Below are 19,642 nucleotides of genomic sequence, written 5' to 3'. Positions count from 1 at the left end.
TGGCTCCTGCACATCCTGCTTCCAAAGTGACACGGGGTAAACCATGCCACATTCTCCGGACATGGATTCCAGGTTTAAAAGGTGAGCCAGGACAAGCAAAATGAAAAATGGACCTTTCAATGGGATAATTATGAGCAGAGTATTTCAAAGCAAGCACAGCTCTAGCTGGCATCATAAATCATACACTACAGTAAGTGCTGTTAAAATGTCAAAATAAAACATTAAAATAGCTAAGCTAAGCTGACACCAGAGACCAAGCCTTCTTCTGAAGTCTCACCAGTGGAAACCCCCAAAAGGTAGTTAAAATAATTAACACTGTACTTTGAAACCATGGACAGGCCTGGGACCATAAAAAAAGCGTTCAGGAGCAATATCAGGAGCACAGTATGGACCATATAAAGAAACTGTGTGTGTGTGTGTGTGTGTGTTAGTAAAGAAAAAAGTATCTATGGAGGTAAAGGGAAGGAAGTAAAAATACAGATTGTTCAAGCCGGGTGGAGTGTCATTGGCTTGAGAGGGTCAGGTGATGCAGAATGAAGGGTGACGGGTAGAAATTAGAGTGTCCCCATTCCAGTGACCTCAGACGTCAGCCTAGAATAGACAAAGGTAAAGAGAAAGGGGAAAGGGAAGAGATAAAAACAAACAGCAGGATTAGAAAAGAAAACGAAGATTTTGTGGCAAGTCCTCTTTTCCGCTGTCTCCTATTCACTCTTCCCTTTCCGCCAGCTAAAGTGTTCATTTATCAGCCTGGAAGTGACACCATAGTCAAGACTGCATTTTAAAATGGGTCTGAACTGGAGGGAATAATGTCTGCCGGTCTCTAAGAGCAGGTGGCCAATCAGTGAAATTTCCCACAAGGTTAGTTTTATGCCCGTTGAAATGTCGAGGGAGCCTCTTTGGTCTCTTTCCATAAACTTTTAATGGGAAGTCTCTGAACTGGGACTCCAGATGGCTGCTTTCCTCAGCACCCCTGGTTTCATTGTTGACTGACATCTCTTTAAAAAGATGGTCAATCTCTCTCAGTAGAAAGGTGACCCCAGAGATCTCGTCCAATGGGGAGAGGGTTTTTTCCAAAAAAAAATTCTAAAAAAAAAAAAAGAGCAAGGTTGGCCTCGGGTGATTTTTCGACATAATTCACATAATGAATTGGAGTTAATGGCACTGTGCATACAAGCCTGATATACATGAGCCTGGGCACATGCAAGCCTGATTAGTTGTGAGGCGGGACCTTGAGCTCACCCAGGCCTGATTGATTGGCTGGGCACACAAAAATCACTTCCTGTCTGGAATTATCAGCGTTTATCCCACAGTGCACGAGAACTCATGCACAGATGCTGACAGATAAAATATCTTCCTTCAGCAGCTGCACTTGTAGTGTCACACAGGCCTGCACCCCCCACACCTCCACCCCAATGATGCATTACAATCCTTGGAAATGAACACACAGTCTCCATGGCGAAGCAGTGAAGGTTGCCACCCACACAGCACACTTGACATAAGCCCACAACAACATGGAGATGAAAAGTTGAGTCACCTAACAGTACATACCCTCTACTCTTCCTTCAAGGTGCATACCTTGCCACTATCACATCTTGTACACCACAGACCCCACAACCTTAACTCTGCCCACAGGATGCTAGCCTTCCAGCACCCGCTTTTGCACATGACCCTTTGCCAAACTTCCTCTCACAACGCAAACAACTACTATGCCCCAAAACCTCCAGCCACAACTACTAGTGTTGGGGGGAAAATAATCTGGTAAAGAGTGTGTGTAGAAGGGCAAAAGGAGGGGGCAGAATTAAGGTTGTGGATGTGGCCTGTGAAGTACAGATCTGTTAGGTGGCTTAACTTTTCATTTCCTTGCTTTTGTGAGTTTGTGTCAGGTGTAGTGTGTTCGTAGCAACCCTAACTGCATCATAACAAAGGGGTTTATATATTAAAGTTCCTTTTGGTCTGTTCATGTTGCCATAGATTTTAAAAAGTTGGGAGAAAATGATTTATCAACATTTATTAATCATTTAACAATGATTTATTTGCTACATCCCAACTCCATCTCTTCCTCTGTGCTATTCACAGCTGGAATTCAGATTGCCTAATAGTTATTATTAATAACAGCCCCACCTGCAAAGAAAGGAGAGTTTGTTTAAAGAGGCACTTAAAGTTAAAAGAAAGTTCTATGCCAGCAGCTCAGACATGGTTTTCAAATGTGGCTTTGCAGCTAGGGAAGGACAGACATTTCACACTTTAGGCCATGTGCTAGTCTCTGCTCAAGGGAGACCCAGGGCTTGACCCACAGAGGGGCTACAGGTCAGAAAAATGCAGGTGCTGAAGCACATCAGAGTGGGAAGAAGACGTTTAGGACAGAAAGGCAGAGGTTGGGACAGGTCAGAATTGCGGTTAGTTAGCACAGCCTCCATTATGGCAAGAAAGCTCACACCGACCCTGCTTGCACGATACTTGATCTACCCAGTGTGATCAGTCCCTCGCCTGAATGAGCACCAAAGTCATGAAGTGACCAGGAGAAGAGCACTCCTCGGGGGGCATTCTTACTGCAGTTTCATCCTGACAGTGTGATGGGGCAGGTGGAGAAACACTATCAGAAGGTAATAAATGTGATGGTTAAATGCTAAAATCCCAATGACCTCTCATGATTGGCTGGCATGATACAGACTCTGCCCTGTGTGGAAAGATTTGATAGTCAATCTAGCTGTATGAACCCTTTCTGCAACTGGTCTCTTTCTAATGTTAATGTGATGCATTGTTCAAGGGGCTCCTAAATAGAAAACTATCACATTTCCTCTGAGGTCTGGTCTACCCTCCCCATCTCACCACCTGTGCATTTGTGCTCAGACACAAAAAGTCTGACTAAATCCAACCTCCACCCCTTTTCCTCCTCGAGACTCAGTTACAGCTTGCACTCGGGGATAAACTCAGCCAACCACACCCAATTACAGCCCTCTTAAAAAGCGTGTTTTACTCAGTAGTCCAAACTTGCACTTTCATGTTTGCACAACTGGGCTTTGCTCAGTGCATCCTTGCCCCAGTGAACCACAGACACTGTTATGACTCCAGTTGGGGCCAATGTTGATGGTGAACATTCACCATAAGTTCAGCTACTAATTACCTCCATGAAATCTTCTGTTTCAAATGTATCGCAGGTGTGCTATTATTAAAAGAAAATAAACAGGCTGTTCCATTTTGTTATTTATTGGTCTAATTAGTTTGAAGGAGGAAGACATTTCTGAGTCTTGGAAACACATAACAGAGGCACCTGGGACTTCACATTCAGCATTTGCTGTTCTTTATATTTTTGCCACGTGGACAAAGTGGCTAAATGAACTGTTTTCAAATTTTGCCCTCTCCCCCAAAACAAGCAAATTCCCACACCCCGGCTGAGAACTCACCCTGCTTTTGAGGGAACGTAATATTACAGCCTCATTATAAACTCCTGCTAACAAGGGTTCAACTACAGAGATGTTAACAGACCCATCACTCGAGCAACACGTAAGTTGTGGCCTGACTTCTAACCCTGAGGAAATGGCTGAGTTGTCATTAGGAAGGCTTTCCTGGGAGAAAGGCCCACATCGATGATATAATATTCCCACTCACTTTGAACATCAACAACCAATAAAATCACCGGTGTGTTCACTTCGTGCAGTGCCCTGGAACCTAATGAAATCAGTCCCATGAAAGTAATGCTTGGAGTATATGTTACTGTCTGAGTTTTGTATGACTTATTCAGTTGGCCTCTCTCTTTACAGGGCGGTCATGAGACTGCGGTGGATGAACGTGGCCTTGATTAGCACATCTCACCTGGCGTTGATGAGGTACTGGGCAAGGCTGATGTTAGCTGGGGTTCCTGTGATGGTAATTTGACGTTCCGATGAGCCTTCTGTGGCATTGGCGATTTTGATCTGCGCTCCAGACATCTGTCGAATTTCATTGATTTTGGTCCCTTGGCGTCCGATTATGCAGCCTATTAGCTAGAAAAAAGTATGGAGGGAATTTCTTAAAGCAGATCCTCAGACAGTAACTTGCAGGATGCAAGCATGATCACACGGTGAAGCTCACAGGGGTTGTCAGACAACTCATCATTTCTGTGAAAGGATGTGAGTGACTTTAATGCTCATGAAGGCAGGAGACTGAAAGCACTGGTTTAAGCCATAGGTAATATGAGCAATTTCCTGCCCAAAGCTCTGCCATTGTAAATTCATCCTGACCTGCAGTAGCCTGGTCTTTTGGTTCTCTTTCAGTCTTTTGGTTCTCTTGAGCAGAGACTGCTAATTGTACAGAGATTATGCCAGCTAGTGCTGAGGGCTAAGATACAGACATAAAACTAGGTCACCAAACTCATTTTCAGTTGTGTCCTCAGCTGGTTGGAATGTACCAGAGGTGAAAGGCTATCTATCTGCATTGTGATTTTAATGTGTGGGAGAGTTACGGAGTTTAAAATGGGGGGTTACTGAACTTCTGCCAAATCACCAAAGACATCATCTGCTTCTGCCTTCTCCTTCACTTTCTTTTAATAACAGCAGCTACACTTTGAATCGGCATGAATGGGTCTGTTCTGTCCCTGACACCCTCCTGGGTCAGTGTGCCTCTCCACATTGAATCAATCCCTTGCTAAGCAGATCCTAGAGGTCTCCATCTAACCAGGTTTGAAGTGGCCTGAGCTCACAAAGGTGAGCATCAGAGAGAAGGTGGTGGTATTTATTTTTGTGCTAGTGGAAGGTAGCAGGTTGACAGCACTAGAGACTAACGTTCTCTATTCCCAGAGAAGATGCATTACAGACATTTCCTCAGCCCTTTTCTGGAAAGGTCAGCTATCGGGCTGAGAGAGTCGGTCAGGTCTCCATTCCCATGCACTTGATAACGTCTGCTCGCCCTCAAGGGTTAGGTGTTTACAGAAGGAATGCCAGTCTACTTATGACAGCAGTGAGATCACAAACTTCCTTTGCATAGGCCCCCAACGGATAAATTTATCAACAGTAAGAGGAAAGAATAGATAAAGAAAGTGAGAGGGGAAACTGGGAACCAGGAAAGTGAGAGGAGGATTTCTGAATGTTGCCTGGGTATTTTTAAAGAAAATCAAACACTGCCAGAGTGGCTACGTTAAGGTACATGGAAGTAAGGAAAGTGTGTCTGTCTCCAGAGCTTCCCCACTGTGTTCGAAGCAGTCAAAGGGAGCTAGCTAACTTCGGGCCTGAGAAGTGGTGGTGAGGTATGCTAAGGAGATTTGCAGTGACCTGTCCACATTAAATATTCAGTTTTTCTGCCTTTCATCAATGGCATTCCCTCAGACACAGTGAATGACATGAGAAACAGACAGAGGGCAAGATTAGGAAACTCCAAATGGTGACACTTTACTTAAGCTCTGCTCACAGTCCTACAGTACTGAATTTCATTGTTTCAAGGGTTGAACATTTTAGCAGAAACAGTTAATGGCCTCATTGGGCTTCACAGCTAATGCATCATTGAGCTAATTAGGCATTGTTCACACCTGGTAAAGTGATTGCCATAGCCTACCTTAGATTTCACAGGACGACAGGGTGTAAATTCATTAGAGCTCTCAAGCGATTAAAAAAATTAATTGCGACTAATCACACTTTTAAACAATAATAGAATACCATTTATTTAAATATTTTTGGATGTTTTCTACATTTTCAAATATATTGATTTCAATTACAACATGGAATATAAAGTGTACAGTGCTCACTTTATATTTATTTTTATTACAAATATTTGCACTGTAAAAAAGAAAATAAATTGTATTTTTCAATTCACCTAATACAAGTACTGTAGTGCAATCTCTTTATCATGAAAATTGAACTTAGAAATGTAGAATTATGTACAAAAAACCTCTGCATTCAAAAATAAAACAGTGTAAAACTTTAGAGCCTACAAGTCCACTCAGTCCTATTTCTTGTTCAGTCAATCGCTCAGACAAACAAGGTTGATTACAATTTGCAGAAGATAATGCTGCCCGTTTCTTGTTTACAACGTCACCTGAAAGTGAGAACCGGCATTTGCATGGCACTGTTGTAGCCGGTGTTGCAAGATATTTACGTGCCAGGTGTGCTAAAGATTCATGCATCAACCACCATTCCAGAAGATGTGTCCATGCTGTTGACGGGTTCTGCTTGATAATGATAGAAAGCAGTGCATATAGACGCATGTTCATTTTCATAATCTGAGTCAGATGCCACCAGCAGAAAGGTTGATTTTCTTTTTTGGTGGTTCAGGATCTATAGTTTCCGCATCGGAGTGTTGCTCTTTTAAGACTTCTGACAGCATGCTCCACACTTCATCCCTCTCAGATTTTGGACAGCACTTCAGATTCTTAAACCTTGGGTCGAGTGCTGTAGCTATTTTTAGAAATCTCACATTGGTACCTTCCTGGCGTTTTGTCAAATCTGCAGTAAAAGTTCTTGAAACGAACATCCCAAACCGCTATAACATGAAATATCTGGCAGACTGCAGGTAAAACAGAGCAGGAGACATACAATTCTCCCCCAAGGAGTTTAGTCACAAATTTAATGAATGAATTTTTTTTTTAATGAGCATCATCAGCATGGAAGCATGTCCTCTGGTATGGTGGTCAAAGCATGAAGGGGCATACAAATGTTTAGCATACCTGGCTCGTAAATACCTTGCAATGCTGGCTAAAAAAGTGCCATGAAAATGCCTGTTCTCACTTTCAGGTGACGTAAATAAGAAACAGGCAGCACTATCGCCTGTAAATGTAAACAGACTTGTTTGTCTGAGTGATTGGCTGAACAAGAAGTAGGACTGAGTGGACTTGTAGGCTCTAAAGTTTTACATTGTTTCATTTTTGAGTGCAGTTATATAACCAAAACCAATTCTACATTTGTAAGTTGCACTTTCATGTTAAAGAGATCCCACTACAGTACTTGTATGATGTGAATTGAAAAATGCTATTTCTTTTGTTTATCATTTTTACAGTGCAAATAATAATATAAAGTGAGCGCTATACACTTTGTATTCTGTGTTGGAATTTGAAAATGTAGAAAAAATCTAAAAATATTTAATAAATTTCAGTTGATATTCTACGGTTTAATGGTGAGATTAATTTTTTGCAGTTAACCACGTGAGTTAACTGTGATTAACAGACAGCCCAAGTCTCAGCTCCACCTGAACTCTGAATCATTCATTGACAGCAAAGTTAATTCTAGCCTGGAGGTGGTTCACTGCGCCTGCAGGAAGGGAGATCAGCAGTTGAGGTAGAGGTTGCACGGCTTTCCACAGAATGAAAGGATTTCCCTTACAACATAACCCCACTCTGGCAGACTAGAGCCTGTATAAAGAATCCAGTGCTGCATGCAATTACCAGGTCAGCCACAAAGTTATGAACACAAAGCTGTGATGTGTTATCATGCAGCTTGGAATTTGCAGTATTTGAAGAAAAATGCAAATATCCCCCTCATGGTCACCCGATAGGGCAGGGTCTGGCTCATTTCCAGATGAACGGGACTAATACATTTCTCACTAACAGCACCCACATTTTTTCCTGTTGGAAATTTGGAGTCAAATTCAGAGTCAATTGCCTCAGATGTAGAGTCCAGTAAGTTCAGAGGTAAGAGAAGTCCCCTGTTACTGGGTGGGTGGAGATATACAATGCCTCTCCGGGGAGTGATCGTTCCTCCGTATGCTGCTGTTGTAAATGTCATCATTTCTCAGTCCAGGAGTATCTGCTCAAAGCACATTCAACCCCTGAGCCTCTTCAGGACCAACACTGACAATCGTGCTGAAGATGTCAATCGTGTGTACACTGGCTTGGTAAAATGAGTCTTGATCAACTAATGATGGAACAAAGTTCTCCCCCCTCATTCCAGTTAGGACCTGAAGTTAGAACTGAACGGAGCTCCTGAATTGTATCCGCTCACAGCTTCCCTCCAGACCCAGCCAACCTGAAACCGCTCAGCAGAGTCATCTAATTAGAAGAAAACGGATAGGTCACTTACCACTGGAGTCCCTTCCTCTCCTCAGGTGGATCCTTAGGACAAGTGTCCCATCAGGAGGTGAGCTGACACATTTTCAGTAGTTCTCAATAATTACTCCTACCCCTTTGTTACTCCTACTCCTTCCCCAATTTCCTCTCTCTCTAACTGTATGGGGATCAGAACCAGACTATGACACTGAGCAACCCAATAGACTCTCCAATACAATTCTCAAGAAATATGGGGCTAGATCCTCAGCTAGTGTAAACTGACCTAGCTTCATTGATTTCAACAGGACTTAAGCACATGGCTAAGGGAGGCTGACCCCCCAACCCCGCCCCTTCTGCCCTAGACCCCGCCCCTTCCACCTGAGGCCGGGCCTCTGTACCGGTAAGCTTTTTATGTTACTTTCACCCTTGTAACCCTGTAATTAATGCAAATCAACATGGGTTTATGGAAAATAGATCCTGTCAGACTAACTTCATATCTTTTTTTATGAGATTACAAGTTTGGTAGATAAAGGTAATAGTGTTAATGTGAGACATTTTGACTTCTGTCAGGCATTTGGCTTGGTATGACATGACATTTTGATTAGTATAAAATGAATATGGCATGCATAAAATGGACTAAAAGCTGGTTACTGTAGTCATTGAGCAGGGCTGTTTCCAGCGGGATCCCACAGAGATCAGTTCTTGGCCCTGTGCTATTTAACCTCTTTATCAAGCAACTGGAAGAAAACATAGAATCACCACTGATAAAGTTTGCAGATGACACCAAAACTGGGGGAGGGGTAAATAATGACGAGGACAGGTCACTGATACAGAGTGAACTGGATCGCTTGGTAAACTGGGCGCAAGCAAACACTGTGTGTTTTAATATGGCTAAATGTAAATGTGTACATCTAGGAACAAAGAATGTAGGCCAGACTTACAGGATGGGAGACTATCCTGGGAAGCAGAGACTCTGAAAAGGATATGGGGGTCGTGGTAGATAATCAGCTGAACATGAGCTTCTAATGTGATGCTGTGGCCCAAAGGACTAATGCAATCCTGGGATGCATAAACAGGGGACTCTTGAGTGGGAGTACAGAGGATATTTTGCCTCTGTATTTGGCACTGGTGCGAACAGTGCTGGAATCCTGTGTCTGGTTCTGGTGCCCACAATTCAAGAAGGATGATGATAAATTGGAGAGGGTTCAGAGAAGAGCCGCGAGAATGATGAAATGATTAAGAAATGTTCCTTTTAGTGACAAACTCGAGGAGCTTAATCTATTTAGCTTAACAAAGAGAAGGTTAAGGGGTGACTTGATCACAGTCTACAAGTATCCACATGGGGGAAAATATTTAGTAATGGGCTCTTCAATCTAGCAGAGAAAAGGTCTAACACGATCCAATGGCAGGAAGCTGAAGCCAGACAAATTCAGACTGCAAATAAAGCATAAAGTTTTGACTGCAAGGGTTTTGACCATTGGAACAACTTACTAAGGGTCATGGTGGATTTTCTGTCACAGACCATTTTAAAATCAAGATTGACGGTTTTTCTCAAAGGTCTGTCCTAGGAATTATATTGGGGAGGGTCTCTGATCTGTGCTATACACGAGGTCAGACTAGGTGATAATAACAGTCCCTTCTGGCCTTGGAATCTATGAATTATGCAACTATTAACAACAGTTATTTATTAATGAATCGAGCCTCACAACATCTCTGTGAGGTAGGTCTTGTGTCTTGCACTGCCCAGTTTGCTTAGACTGCCATTGTGTTATCTGTTTTATAAGCATGGTTTTGTTCACCAGATGTTCACCAGATGCAGGACTACAATTCCTGTGGTAATGCTGAACTATTGGCGATGAAACTTCCCAAACTGGAAACGGAGATTTCCCTGCTGGGGACCAAGTGATGCTTTTGGTGTCCCTCAGGAATACTTTAAAGGTATTCTGCTCCTCCAACATATTTGTCATGAACCTTGAAGCTTCTGTCTCACTACTGACTGATGCTATCCAGAAGAAATTCAGGATTGACCTCACCTACATGTGCTACAGGAACAAAGAACCCTAATTCAGAGACCAAGTTTCAGGGCTGATTTTTTAGGCTAGTGAAGTTGAAGTATGCATGAAAGAGGTCTTTTGCATATGTGGCTGCAAAGTGTAGCTTGCTTTCATGTTAGAACAGTTATCAGCTAACCAGGAAGCACCAAGGACAATGGTGTTTCTTTCGTTCAGGTCTGGTATATTAAACGCTTTTGCAAAAACCCAGGAGGTGATGGGGAGTGTTTGTTGATTGCTTCTGGGCTCTCTGTTCTGCCACAACTCAAGATTTCCTGTGTTTTTTGCCTGCAAAGAATCGAATTGAGATGGAAGCCTTCTGATTTGGGGATTCCAAAATGTTTTGATTTTAAAATAATATTTTGATAAGCAGAGCAGTTCTGAAATTAACCTTCTAGGATCAAAGAAAATACTTCACTCCGTTACACTCCCTTGCACTCCCTCGACTCTCTCCACCCTGCCTAACACAATTGACAAGGAGCGTTAATGCATGTATTAAATCATCATTAGTCAAACAGAATTTCCAAACCCTAGGGCATTCATCCTTTGACTTCTGGCACTGATTTCTTCTGTAATACAAGGAAAGCTATTCTACCTCTGCTAAAAAGAGTTGTTAGGCTATTTGCCTTACGATATGGAAGGGCATGTGAGCCCTTTTTCTCCAAGCAAAGATAAATTAGTGGATTTGAAAGCTTTCAAAACAGACTTCTCTATTTTCTTGCTCAAAATTATTCTGGTCACCAAGAGGTAAAGAAAAAAGGATATTCTAGCACACTGGATGAGAAAGCAGCTGTAGATATTCAGCACGCTGTCAATGTCTGACAAAAGCTGTGTTAGAACAAGTTTAGTTTCTAGTGACTGCAAGTCCCAAGTCATTGAAGTAATATATAGTAGTTTGTGTAAGGGGACTGGTGCCCCCTTACTAACATTCAGTGGGGGTGTTTTAGTTGCTAGCTCCCAGTACTAAAAAGGGGGAAGGGTTGATGGGGAATCAGGACCCTGAGACTGACAGTCCCCAGGAACAATGGGGAGAGGCCAATGCTCCACGACAGCCTGAATGACAGGGCGGGCAGGCTAACCAGGGAGTCAGGAGGCCAGGGAGGTCCCCTCCTCCGTGTGAGCTGGATTTGCCTGGGTCAGACAGAGCGGGTCCGAGCTAAGGAGAAAGCAGGGGCCCAAGCTGAGCTGGGGAGCAGAGCTGGGCAAGATCCATAGAGAGCAGACCCTGTTCTGGGAGCAGAGCTGCAGCCCCAAAGCCAGAGGCACAGGCCAGAGAGAACAGACCTGTCCCGGGAGCAGAGCTGTAGCAACCGGAGCCAGAGGGGCCAGAGAAGCAGCCCAGGGAGCTGGGGGCAGAGCAGCAGCCGTGCAGAGACCGAGTGGTGGAGCTGGGGCTGGAGCAGTCCAGAGCTGGGTGCGGTGAGCAGCTGGGGAGACCGAGAGGGACCCTGGGCAGCAGGCCCAGCCAGGGAGACGCCTCAGCCAAGAGGCTCTGCAGGCCAGGGTTGGATCGTAACCCCGACAGGGCGGGGGTGACACTGGGAAGAAGGGTCCTACCGCTTAGAGCCTGAGAGCGTGTGGCCTCCACCAGAGCAAGTGTCCAACCCGCAGCATCCCTGCAGCACAGTCAGGGCCTGAGAAGGGGCCTGGGACTTACAAGGAACAGACTGTGAACTGCCCGGACGTTCCAGGGACACTGTTTGTGATGTTCCCTGCCACAGAGCGAGGTGATGTGTTTCCTTTCACCTTTCCCATTTTTCCTTACTCTTTTTAAAATTGTTTAAAATTGTTGATTAAATAACTTGCATTTGCTTTAAATTGTATGTAATGGTTAGTGGGTCAGAGACGTGCCCAGTGCAGAGAGAGTACCCCGGAGTGAGGACACCCTAGCCCCTGTCCTAGGTGACCACAGCAAGGTTGGGGGTCGAGCCCCTCAGGACTCCTGGGCCCAGCCTTGTTGGGGTTACGAGGACTCTGCCAGACAGGAGAGTGGAAGGGGAGTCCTTAAGGGCAGGGAGGCCACTGGGTAAAGGAAGTGGGAGTGAGGACTCAGATCCTTTCACTAGCCCACTTCACCGGGGTAGTGCAGAAGCCAGGAAAGTTCCCCACAATAGCGGGACTATTCCCCCACTTACATTTGTACATCACCTTCACAGAGAGCTATAATTTATCAGAGACTAGATCCTTCTGCAAATAGTTGCTCCAATCTTCACAAAAATGCTTTAACCATCTCTGCATTCATGTTTCCAATCCTGAGATGACGCAACTACCTGAACCTTTGGGAATCAAGGCACAGGAAAGCACCAGGTATTTCCCCAAGAGGATTTTCCTAAGAACATAAGACCAGCCAGACTGGGTCAGACCGAAGGTCCATCTAGCCCAGTATCCCGTCTTCCGACAGTGATCAGGGCCAGGTGCTTCAGAGGGAACGAACAAAATAGGGAAATTATTGGGTGATCCATCCCCTGTCATCCAGTCCCAGCTTCTGGCAGTTAGAGGTGTAGGGACATCCAGAGCACGGGGTTGAATCCCTGACCATCTTGGCTAATAGCCATCAATGGACTCATCCTCCATGAACTTATCCAGTTCTTTTTTTAACCCAGTTATTTGGCCTTCACAGCATCCCCTGACAACTAGTTCCACAGGCTGACTGTGCGTTGTGTGAAATAGTACTGCCCTATGGTAGTGTTAATCCCTCTGCCTATTAATGTATGTGTTATATGAAGGGGTAAATAACATTTCCCTATTCACTTCCTCCCCACCATTCATGATTTTGTAGACTTTGACCATATCCCCCCTTAGTTGTCTCTTTTCTAAGATTAAAAAGACTCAGACTGTTTATCTCCCCTTATAGGGAAGCCGTTCCCTGCCCCTCAATTATCGTGTTACTCTTCTCTGTACCTTTTCCATTTCTGATGCATGCTTTTTGAGATGGGGTGACCAGAACTGCCTGCAGTATTTAAGGTGTGAGCGCACCAGGGATTTTCATAGTGGCATTATGATATTATCTGTCTTATCCATCCCTTTCCTAATGGCACCTAACGTTCTGTTCGCTTTTTTGGCTGCCGCTGCACACTGAGTGGATGTTTTCAGAGATCTATCCACAATGACTCCAAGATCTCTTTCTTGAGTGGTAACAGCTAATTTAGACCCCATCATTTTATATGTAGAGTTGGGATGTTTTCCAATGTGCATGACTTTGCATTTATCAACATTGAATTTCATCTGCCATTTTATCGCCCAGTCACTGGTTTTGTCAGATCCTTTTGTAACTTTTCACAGTCTGCTTTGGACTTCGCTATCTAGAATAATTTTGTACCATCTGAAAATTTGCCACATCACTCTTTGCCCCTTTTTCCAGAGATGAACAGAACATAGGTGCCGACTCCGTGGATGCTCCAGGGCTGGAACACCCATGGGGAAAAATTAGTGGGTGCTCTGCACCCAATGGCAGCCAAGTTCCCCTCATCCCCCACCGCACCTCCTCCTCCCCTCCCCCTGAGCGCGCCATGTCCCCGCTCCTCCACATATCTCCCAGCACTTCCCCCCAGCTGCCGCCAAACAGCTGTTTGGCAGCATGCTGGGAGGGAGGGGGAGGAGCGGGAACGTGGCATGCTCAGGGGAGGAGGCGAGGAAGAGGCGGGGCTGGGGCAGGGATTGGGGAAGGAGTTGGAATAGGGGCAGGGAGGGGGCGGAGTTGAGGAGAGGACTTTGGGGAAGGGGTTGGAATAGGGGCGGGGTTGGGAAGAGGCGGGGCAGGGGCGGGGCTGCATGGAAGGGATAGCATCAGGGCGGGGCCGGGAGCAGTGCAGGGGTCAAGCACCCATGGGAAAACAGGGGAGTCAGCGCCTATGAACCAGAGGAATAAGAATAGGTTTGGAAAATGTCCTGTGACTAGCTATGTTATCTATGCTACCTTCCCTCCTACTTGCAGCTGAAGCTTGCCAAGGTGCAGAAGGTTTTGAGAATTTTCGGTTTCCCTGACCCTGGGCTGCCTGGAGACCAAAATGCCCCTGGATGGCATGTAGAGCAGCCTCAGGGCTGCTTTAAAATATGATGCCTGCAGTGGTCCTGGGGAAACCAGTGTGGCAATCCAGGATCAGTGAAGTGTCCTGTACTCTGCCTCTTTCATCCCTGTCCCTAACACTCTTCAACTTTTCGGGTGGGAGGAGCCAGTAGCATAGAGCTGGCTATGCCCATGCAGCTCCACCTGAGAAATGACCCTTGGAATCCTTGGATTTTCCATTGGGACAGCTCCGTGCCTCAGCTGGGGCTGAGTTTAGCCCTTAAATGCTTCATTTCTATGAAAATTTGAGCATGTGAGTTTGACATTTACTGTATACTAACACACCAGTAACACTCAACAGCTCAGACGCTGTCAGACCAACCATGGGCACGTGCACCCGTAGGCAATCTGCATGAATATTTACAAAAATATACATTCTATTTCCCTTCCCCTGCTGAGGAACCTCGATCGTCTCAGACTCTTCCTTCACATAACCGCCAATTTTTTTTCCTAAATTGGGATTTCCCTTTCTCTGTCCAACAAGATTAAATTATAGTTAATCCCTTTCCAGATCCATTTACAATAAATTAAACATAGTAAACTGGCAGTCAGCAGAGAGAACAAGGGTTGAGTGGGCAGTTACATCACAGGGGTCCACATAGCTAAAGCACATTGGTGGGACCATGAAAAGAGTCTCCTCGTGCTGTACCGGTCATGGAATATTAGATGACCTCATTCTCTAGAGCTGTCAACCAGACATATTTCATGAGCATTAAATTCACTTTAAAGAAAAGACATAGTCATAGATTTTAAATTAGCAAAGAAAAAAAAGGGGAGAGCCAGACTGACCCATTCTTAACTTTCTTTGTTTTATTCTGTGCATTAAGTCTAGCAATCATACTAAATGTTTTGACACAACATTGCCAAACAACATGGCTGGGCTCAATGAACTGGCTGCTACATAGCTATTTAACTGATTTATCTGTAGCTTTCATATATATCCTGGTACAGAGAGCATTCAAAGGTGCTATACTCACATCATTGGGAATGGTGAGTTCATGAGTACTGGCCGGGGGACTGGCATCCAAACCTGAGCATATGCAAGGGAAAATGATTATAGCTTGCAGAGAAAGCACTGTGTATTGCCTGGTATTTAACCAAAATAGCAGACATTACAAATGTTCCATACTCCCTCAGGGCCAGGAGGGTAAGCGGACAACACATTCTGGTATAATAACAAGGAACAAAATTACTACCAACACTCCTACAACTGGTTACCACTGTTCTTCTGGGACCCTGAACCCTCCCAGTTGGTTCTCATTAGGAGGTTCACAGCTTCCAGACTAAAAGCCAGTGACTGTAGGTGCCTTTCCATCACTTTGTCTTCCTTCCAAGAAACAAGGAGGAAGAGCTCCTTGCTACTGCCAGCTAGTCCATGCTTCCTTTCTTTTATTTTAACACTCAAACAATCCCTAGATTACTGAAAACCATTGTGCAAAATTACAGACCCACCTGGGAAAAGCTGAAATAGGTTAAGCAAGCAACATCCTGTATTGCTTGAAGTCTACCAATGAGAAATAAGAGGTGCATTTTGTGTGGGGAAGTCTGTAAGTAAGCACTGGAGAGTGAGAAATCACATGGCCCACAACAAATTAGAGGTAGTAAATGCCTTATAGGATGAATGCTTTATCATCATGATGATGGCATCAAGGGGTAAGTAGTATACACACTACAAACCTCTCTGATCACATGATACAGCAAAATATGCTTAAGAAACAGTCATGGAGAGGAGGTACAAGATGGATCAAGAATGGTCTTTGTTAGGACATGTGGCATTGCTACATTAGATGATATATTTCTGCATGTCCCTCTGGCAGCAGTCTTCACAAGTGGTTTACAAATGGTAGTGAAAGTGGAATACTGTGTCACAATGCATCAGATAACACAGGCTGAGAGAGGAAGTTCTTCATGTTGACTCGTTTGTGTTCTGCGATGCAACGCTGGGAGTCCAGGCACTACAGATTTACACTCAGCAATGAATCAAAGACACAAAATACAAAACAGGAACTGACTAACTGAATTCAATACCCATCCTGCTCTTCCACCACAGGAAAATCAAGACATCCAGTTTTAGAGCCTGAATTATTGTTTAACCAGATAGAAACATGCTGTACCTAGTGATTGATATGTATAGAGACATATATTTCCTTTCAGTTTCCCTGAAGAGATAAAGAACACTTTCCATTAATATGAAAGTGGAGGTGTCAGGGGACAAATCTATGCAGCTTGAAATGTAATCAATCAGCATTTCATACTGTTCTTAGTACAGGACCAAGCATATGTCACCAGTAGTTTCTATAAATAAGATTATTAGATCTTCATTCATTGCCGAAATAGTGACATTCATATCCCTATTTGCAGCACTGGGAGAGTGAAGCTGTCTAGTAGCCAACATAAATTTACAGTTACTCGCAAAAACTTTAATCAGTATATAGAATAAATGACAAGGGAAGGAATTTGAGGCAAAGAATATAAATGAGTTCAAGAGACACCAAGGTTTGTGTCTGGAGAAATAGGGGAGTAAGAGCATGGAGAAAAAGCACACAGAATGTAGGATTAAAATGAAACAAAAGAAAAAGAAAAGAAAAGGCAGGTACGTTAAGGCCAGATGGCCTTCACGGCTCCTAAAATGCCTCATGTTTTATCATTTCCCCCAATTAACAGCGATGAAGCCAGTTACTTACAGTGTCTCTATGAAATAACACAGCGGCATTATTGAACTCTATCATGCAAGTCACGAAATGAAATTACCCCAGAATTGCTGCTGCATGCCATGTGGTATTTTGTAGTTGCTCCAAAAGGAATATACAAACAATACAAGCAATGATCTAGTGTTGCTATCCTTCAGTTCCGCCAACGTTTTCTGTACTGCTAAAGAGGATTTCCCAACTAATTTTGCTGATAACAACAGAGTACATTTAGAAAATGAACGAACCAATCATAGATACTGGAACTAGGAGTGCTGGGGGTGGGCTGTGGGGACTGCCGCACCACCTGGCTTGAAGTGGTTTCCATTTTTGACTCCAGTTTGGTTCAATGGCTCTCAGCACCCCCGCTGTACAAATTGTTCCAGCACCCCTGGAACCAATGAGCTCCATTTCTGTTGGTATCATTGTGTTTTAAGAATTCAAATCAGAACAACCATATTTTACAGTATTAAGTCCATAAGGAAGATTGATGTTGCATTAATAATACAGTGAAGAGTGAATATATGGAAAAATCCTTAAAAGAAATGTGATGTGTTGCCTTTGTCCTTAGCATGCCAGAGTTGACATGATACAAAGTACTTCTCACTAAGACTGAAATCTATGAACACATTGAAAAAAAGTTTAAATAGGCATTTCGGAGACTACTCCTGGAAATAACTATATCAAATTGCTTTGCTTTGCTGGAAGATATAGCACTTCCCATACATTACTGAATTTAGCCTCACGACCATCCCAGGAGGCCAGGTAAGTGTTGTACCCATCTCCCAGAAGAAGAAACTGAAGGAAAGGTAAGGCCACAATTTTCAAACTTGGCTGCTCAAGGTTAGACACCGAAGGGTCCAGATTTTCAGAACTGATGAGCTCTCACTAGTCCCAGAAATTTCCAAGGGATTTGTTAAGAACCTCTGAAAATCTGGGCACTTATTTAAATATCTAAATATAGATTTAGTTGCGTAATCTTAGGCGCCGAAGTTTAAGTATTTTGGCCTAAATGAATAGTCTAAGGACACAAGACGGGAGTGGCAGAGCTGGGAATACAAGCCAGGACTTTCAACTGCCAATCAAGTGCCTTAACCATAAGAACACTCATCCTGCCGTGCAGCCCTCTGTTGTGGGCACAAAGCAGCATTAGCCCTTGGCTGGGACACCAGCTCAAGAGACTGTCACCACTAGCTCTCCCCTGCATTTAATATTGGTTTTACAGCAGAGGAAGGACTTTACTGGTCAGCAGTAGGCTCCTAAGTGCCAAGACTTAGTGAAAAGCACTTCTCACCAGTCAGGCTTGCAGAGTAACACACTCACTGAAATAGATGCAGCCTTCTTTTATATTACTCCACATTGTCACTAATACTCCCTTTCTGGGTTAACAAATCCACCCCCACAGTGTTAATGGGAAGGGCAAATCATTGAGGCAAAATAATAGCCGGTCCTAATATTTGCCCATACTCAGATGGGACTGGAAACTCTTCTCCGGTCTGGACAAATTCCCTCCTCTCCACCATTCCATCTCCCCCTTGCTCCCAGTTCTGATCCAGTCCTGACCCCATGGATCCTTCTTCATTATGTCTGTCTAGAACCTACTCCTCATTCCCCTAGATGAGCCCATCTCAACATCCTCTCCCCCACTGAACATTGTAAGGTCCAGCAGGTCTTCTGGCTTCCTTGCTGGGTGCCACCCTAACTATCGCGTCCCATGTACTGGAGTTGGGGTTGTCCCTGTTACTTGCACCTTACAGTGCACCACGCTGCAGTGATGGAAAATCCCAGAGTGCGCGACCTTGAACTCTCTCAGGGGGTTCTCACGTGCATTATGAGGTTCAATTTTGTAACCGCTTGGAATTCCACAGGAGACATTTTCTGAATCAATATGTTACACAGTTACAATTTATAACATCTCCTGGGAGTGAGGCGAGGGGCCGCTATCTAATGAAAGGTCATGAACCAGATCGTCAGCTGGTGTGAATCAGCATATCCCTACTGACTTCCGAAGGGCTGGGCTGAATTAATCCAGCTGAGAACCTAGCTCCATGTGTCAGAGCTAGGATGACACTAGTGTGACATGAGCACTGAAGAATGCCAGAGCAAGAAAGTGAGTTGTAGTCATATGCACAAAACAACGGTCAAAATTTGTCCAACTATTACAAAAATACTAAACCAACACATGCAGAAAAATGTAAGTTTTTGCGTGTCATGTTATACTTTGGGGGGCGGGGATTAAGTCTTGCAGAATCCATTTCAGTGGTCAAAGTTTGCCTTTTTGGTTAAGTAATGTCGTCAGAACATTTTGCAGTGTGCCTGATCTATGTGTATGATGTCACCAGCACATTTATGTTGGCATTTTTATGTATTTATAAATAGGGCTCTGTGTCCGTCATGGAGGTTGTGGAAGTCACGGATTCTGCGATTTTCCGTGACCTCTGTGACTCTGCAGGGGCCAGTGTGGCTGACCCCAGGGCTGCCCAAGCGGCTGGCGATGGGGCCAGCTGCTCAGGTGGCCCTCAGGACAGCCACGCCAGCCACTGCTGGAGTGGCCTGGGGCATAGCCACACCAGCCCCTTCTCCGGCAGCTGCGGGCAGCGGTCCCCGGCCGGCTGGCTGGCCGGCTGCAGCAGCTGCAGTTTGCTGGCCCGGACAGCTGGTGCCGCTGGCCCCGGATGCCACCCGAGTGGAATCCCCCCCGATACCCTCCGAGATGCACCCCCCTTCCAAGATTTAATCACAGGTATTTTTAATATAAGTCATGGACAGGTCACGAGCCATGAATTTTTGTTTATTGCCTGTGACCTGTCCATGATTTTTACTAAAAATACCCGGGACTATACGTAAGGTTATGATTTAAACATAAGGCCAGATCTTCAGCTGATATAAA

The 19,642-nt window shown here is 44.4% G+C and overlaps 1 protein-coding gene across 8 annotated transcripts in view; it reads right to left on the bottom strand.

Moving 5' to 3' along the window:
• Nucleotides 1–554: 554 nt before the first annotated feature.
• The window catches only part of PCBP3 (poly(rC) binding protein 3), a 60,784-nt gene continuing 41,696 nt past the window's right edge, over nucleotides 555–19,642 (bottom strand). For all 8 annotated transcript variants that reach the window (XM_077829868.1, XM_077829869.1, XM_077829871.1 and 5 more), the window contains 3 exons: nucleotides 15,043–15,095; nucleotides 3,814–3,983; nucleotides 555–591 (listed from right to left, as the gene is read on the bottom strand). In XM_077829868.1, coding sequence (XP_077685994.1) covers nucleotides 555–591; nucleotides 3,814–3,983; nucleotides 15,043–15,095 — 260 coding nt within the window. The remainder of the gene's footprint in view (nucleotides 592–3,813; nucleotides 3,984–15,042; nucleotides 15,096–19,642) is intronic.

The sequence above is a fragment of the Eretmochelys imbricata genome, chromosome 11 (assembly GCF_965152235.1).
Source record: "Eretmochelys imbricata isolate rEreImb1 chromosome 11, rEreImb1.hap1, whole genome shotgun sequence".
NCBI lineage: Eukaryota > Metazoa > Chordata > Testudines > Cheloniidae > Eretmochelys > Eretmochelys imbricata.
The sequence above is the reverse complement of the archived record's forward strand: the minus strand, read 5'-3'. Positions and strand labels throughout refer to the sequence as shown.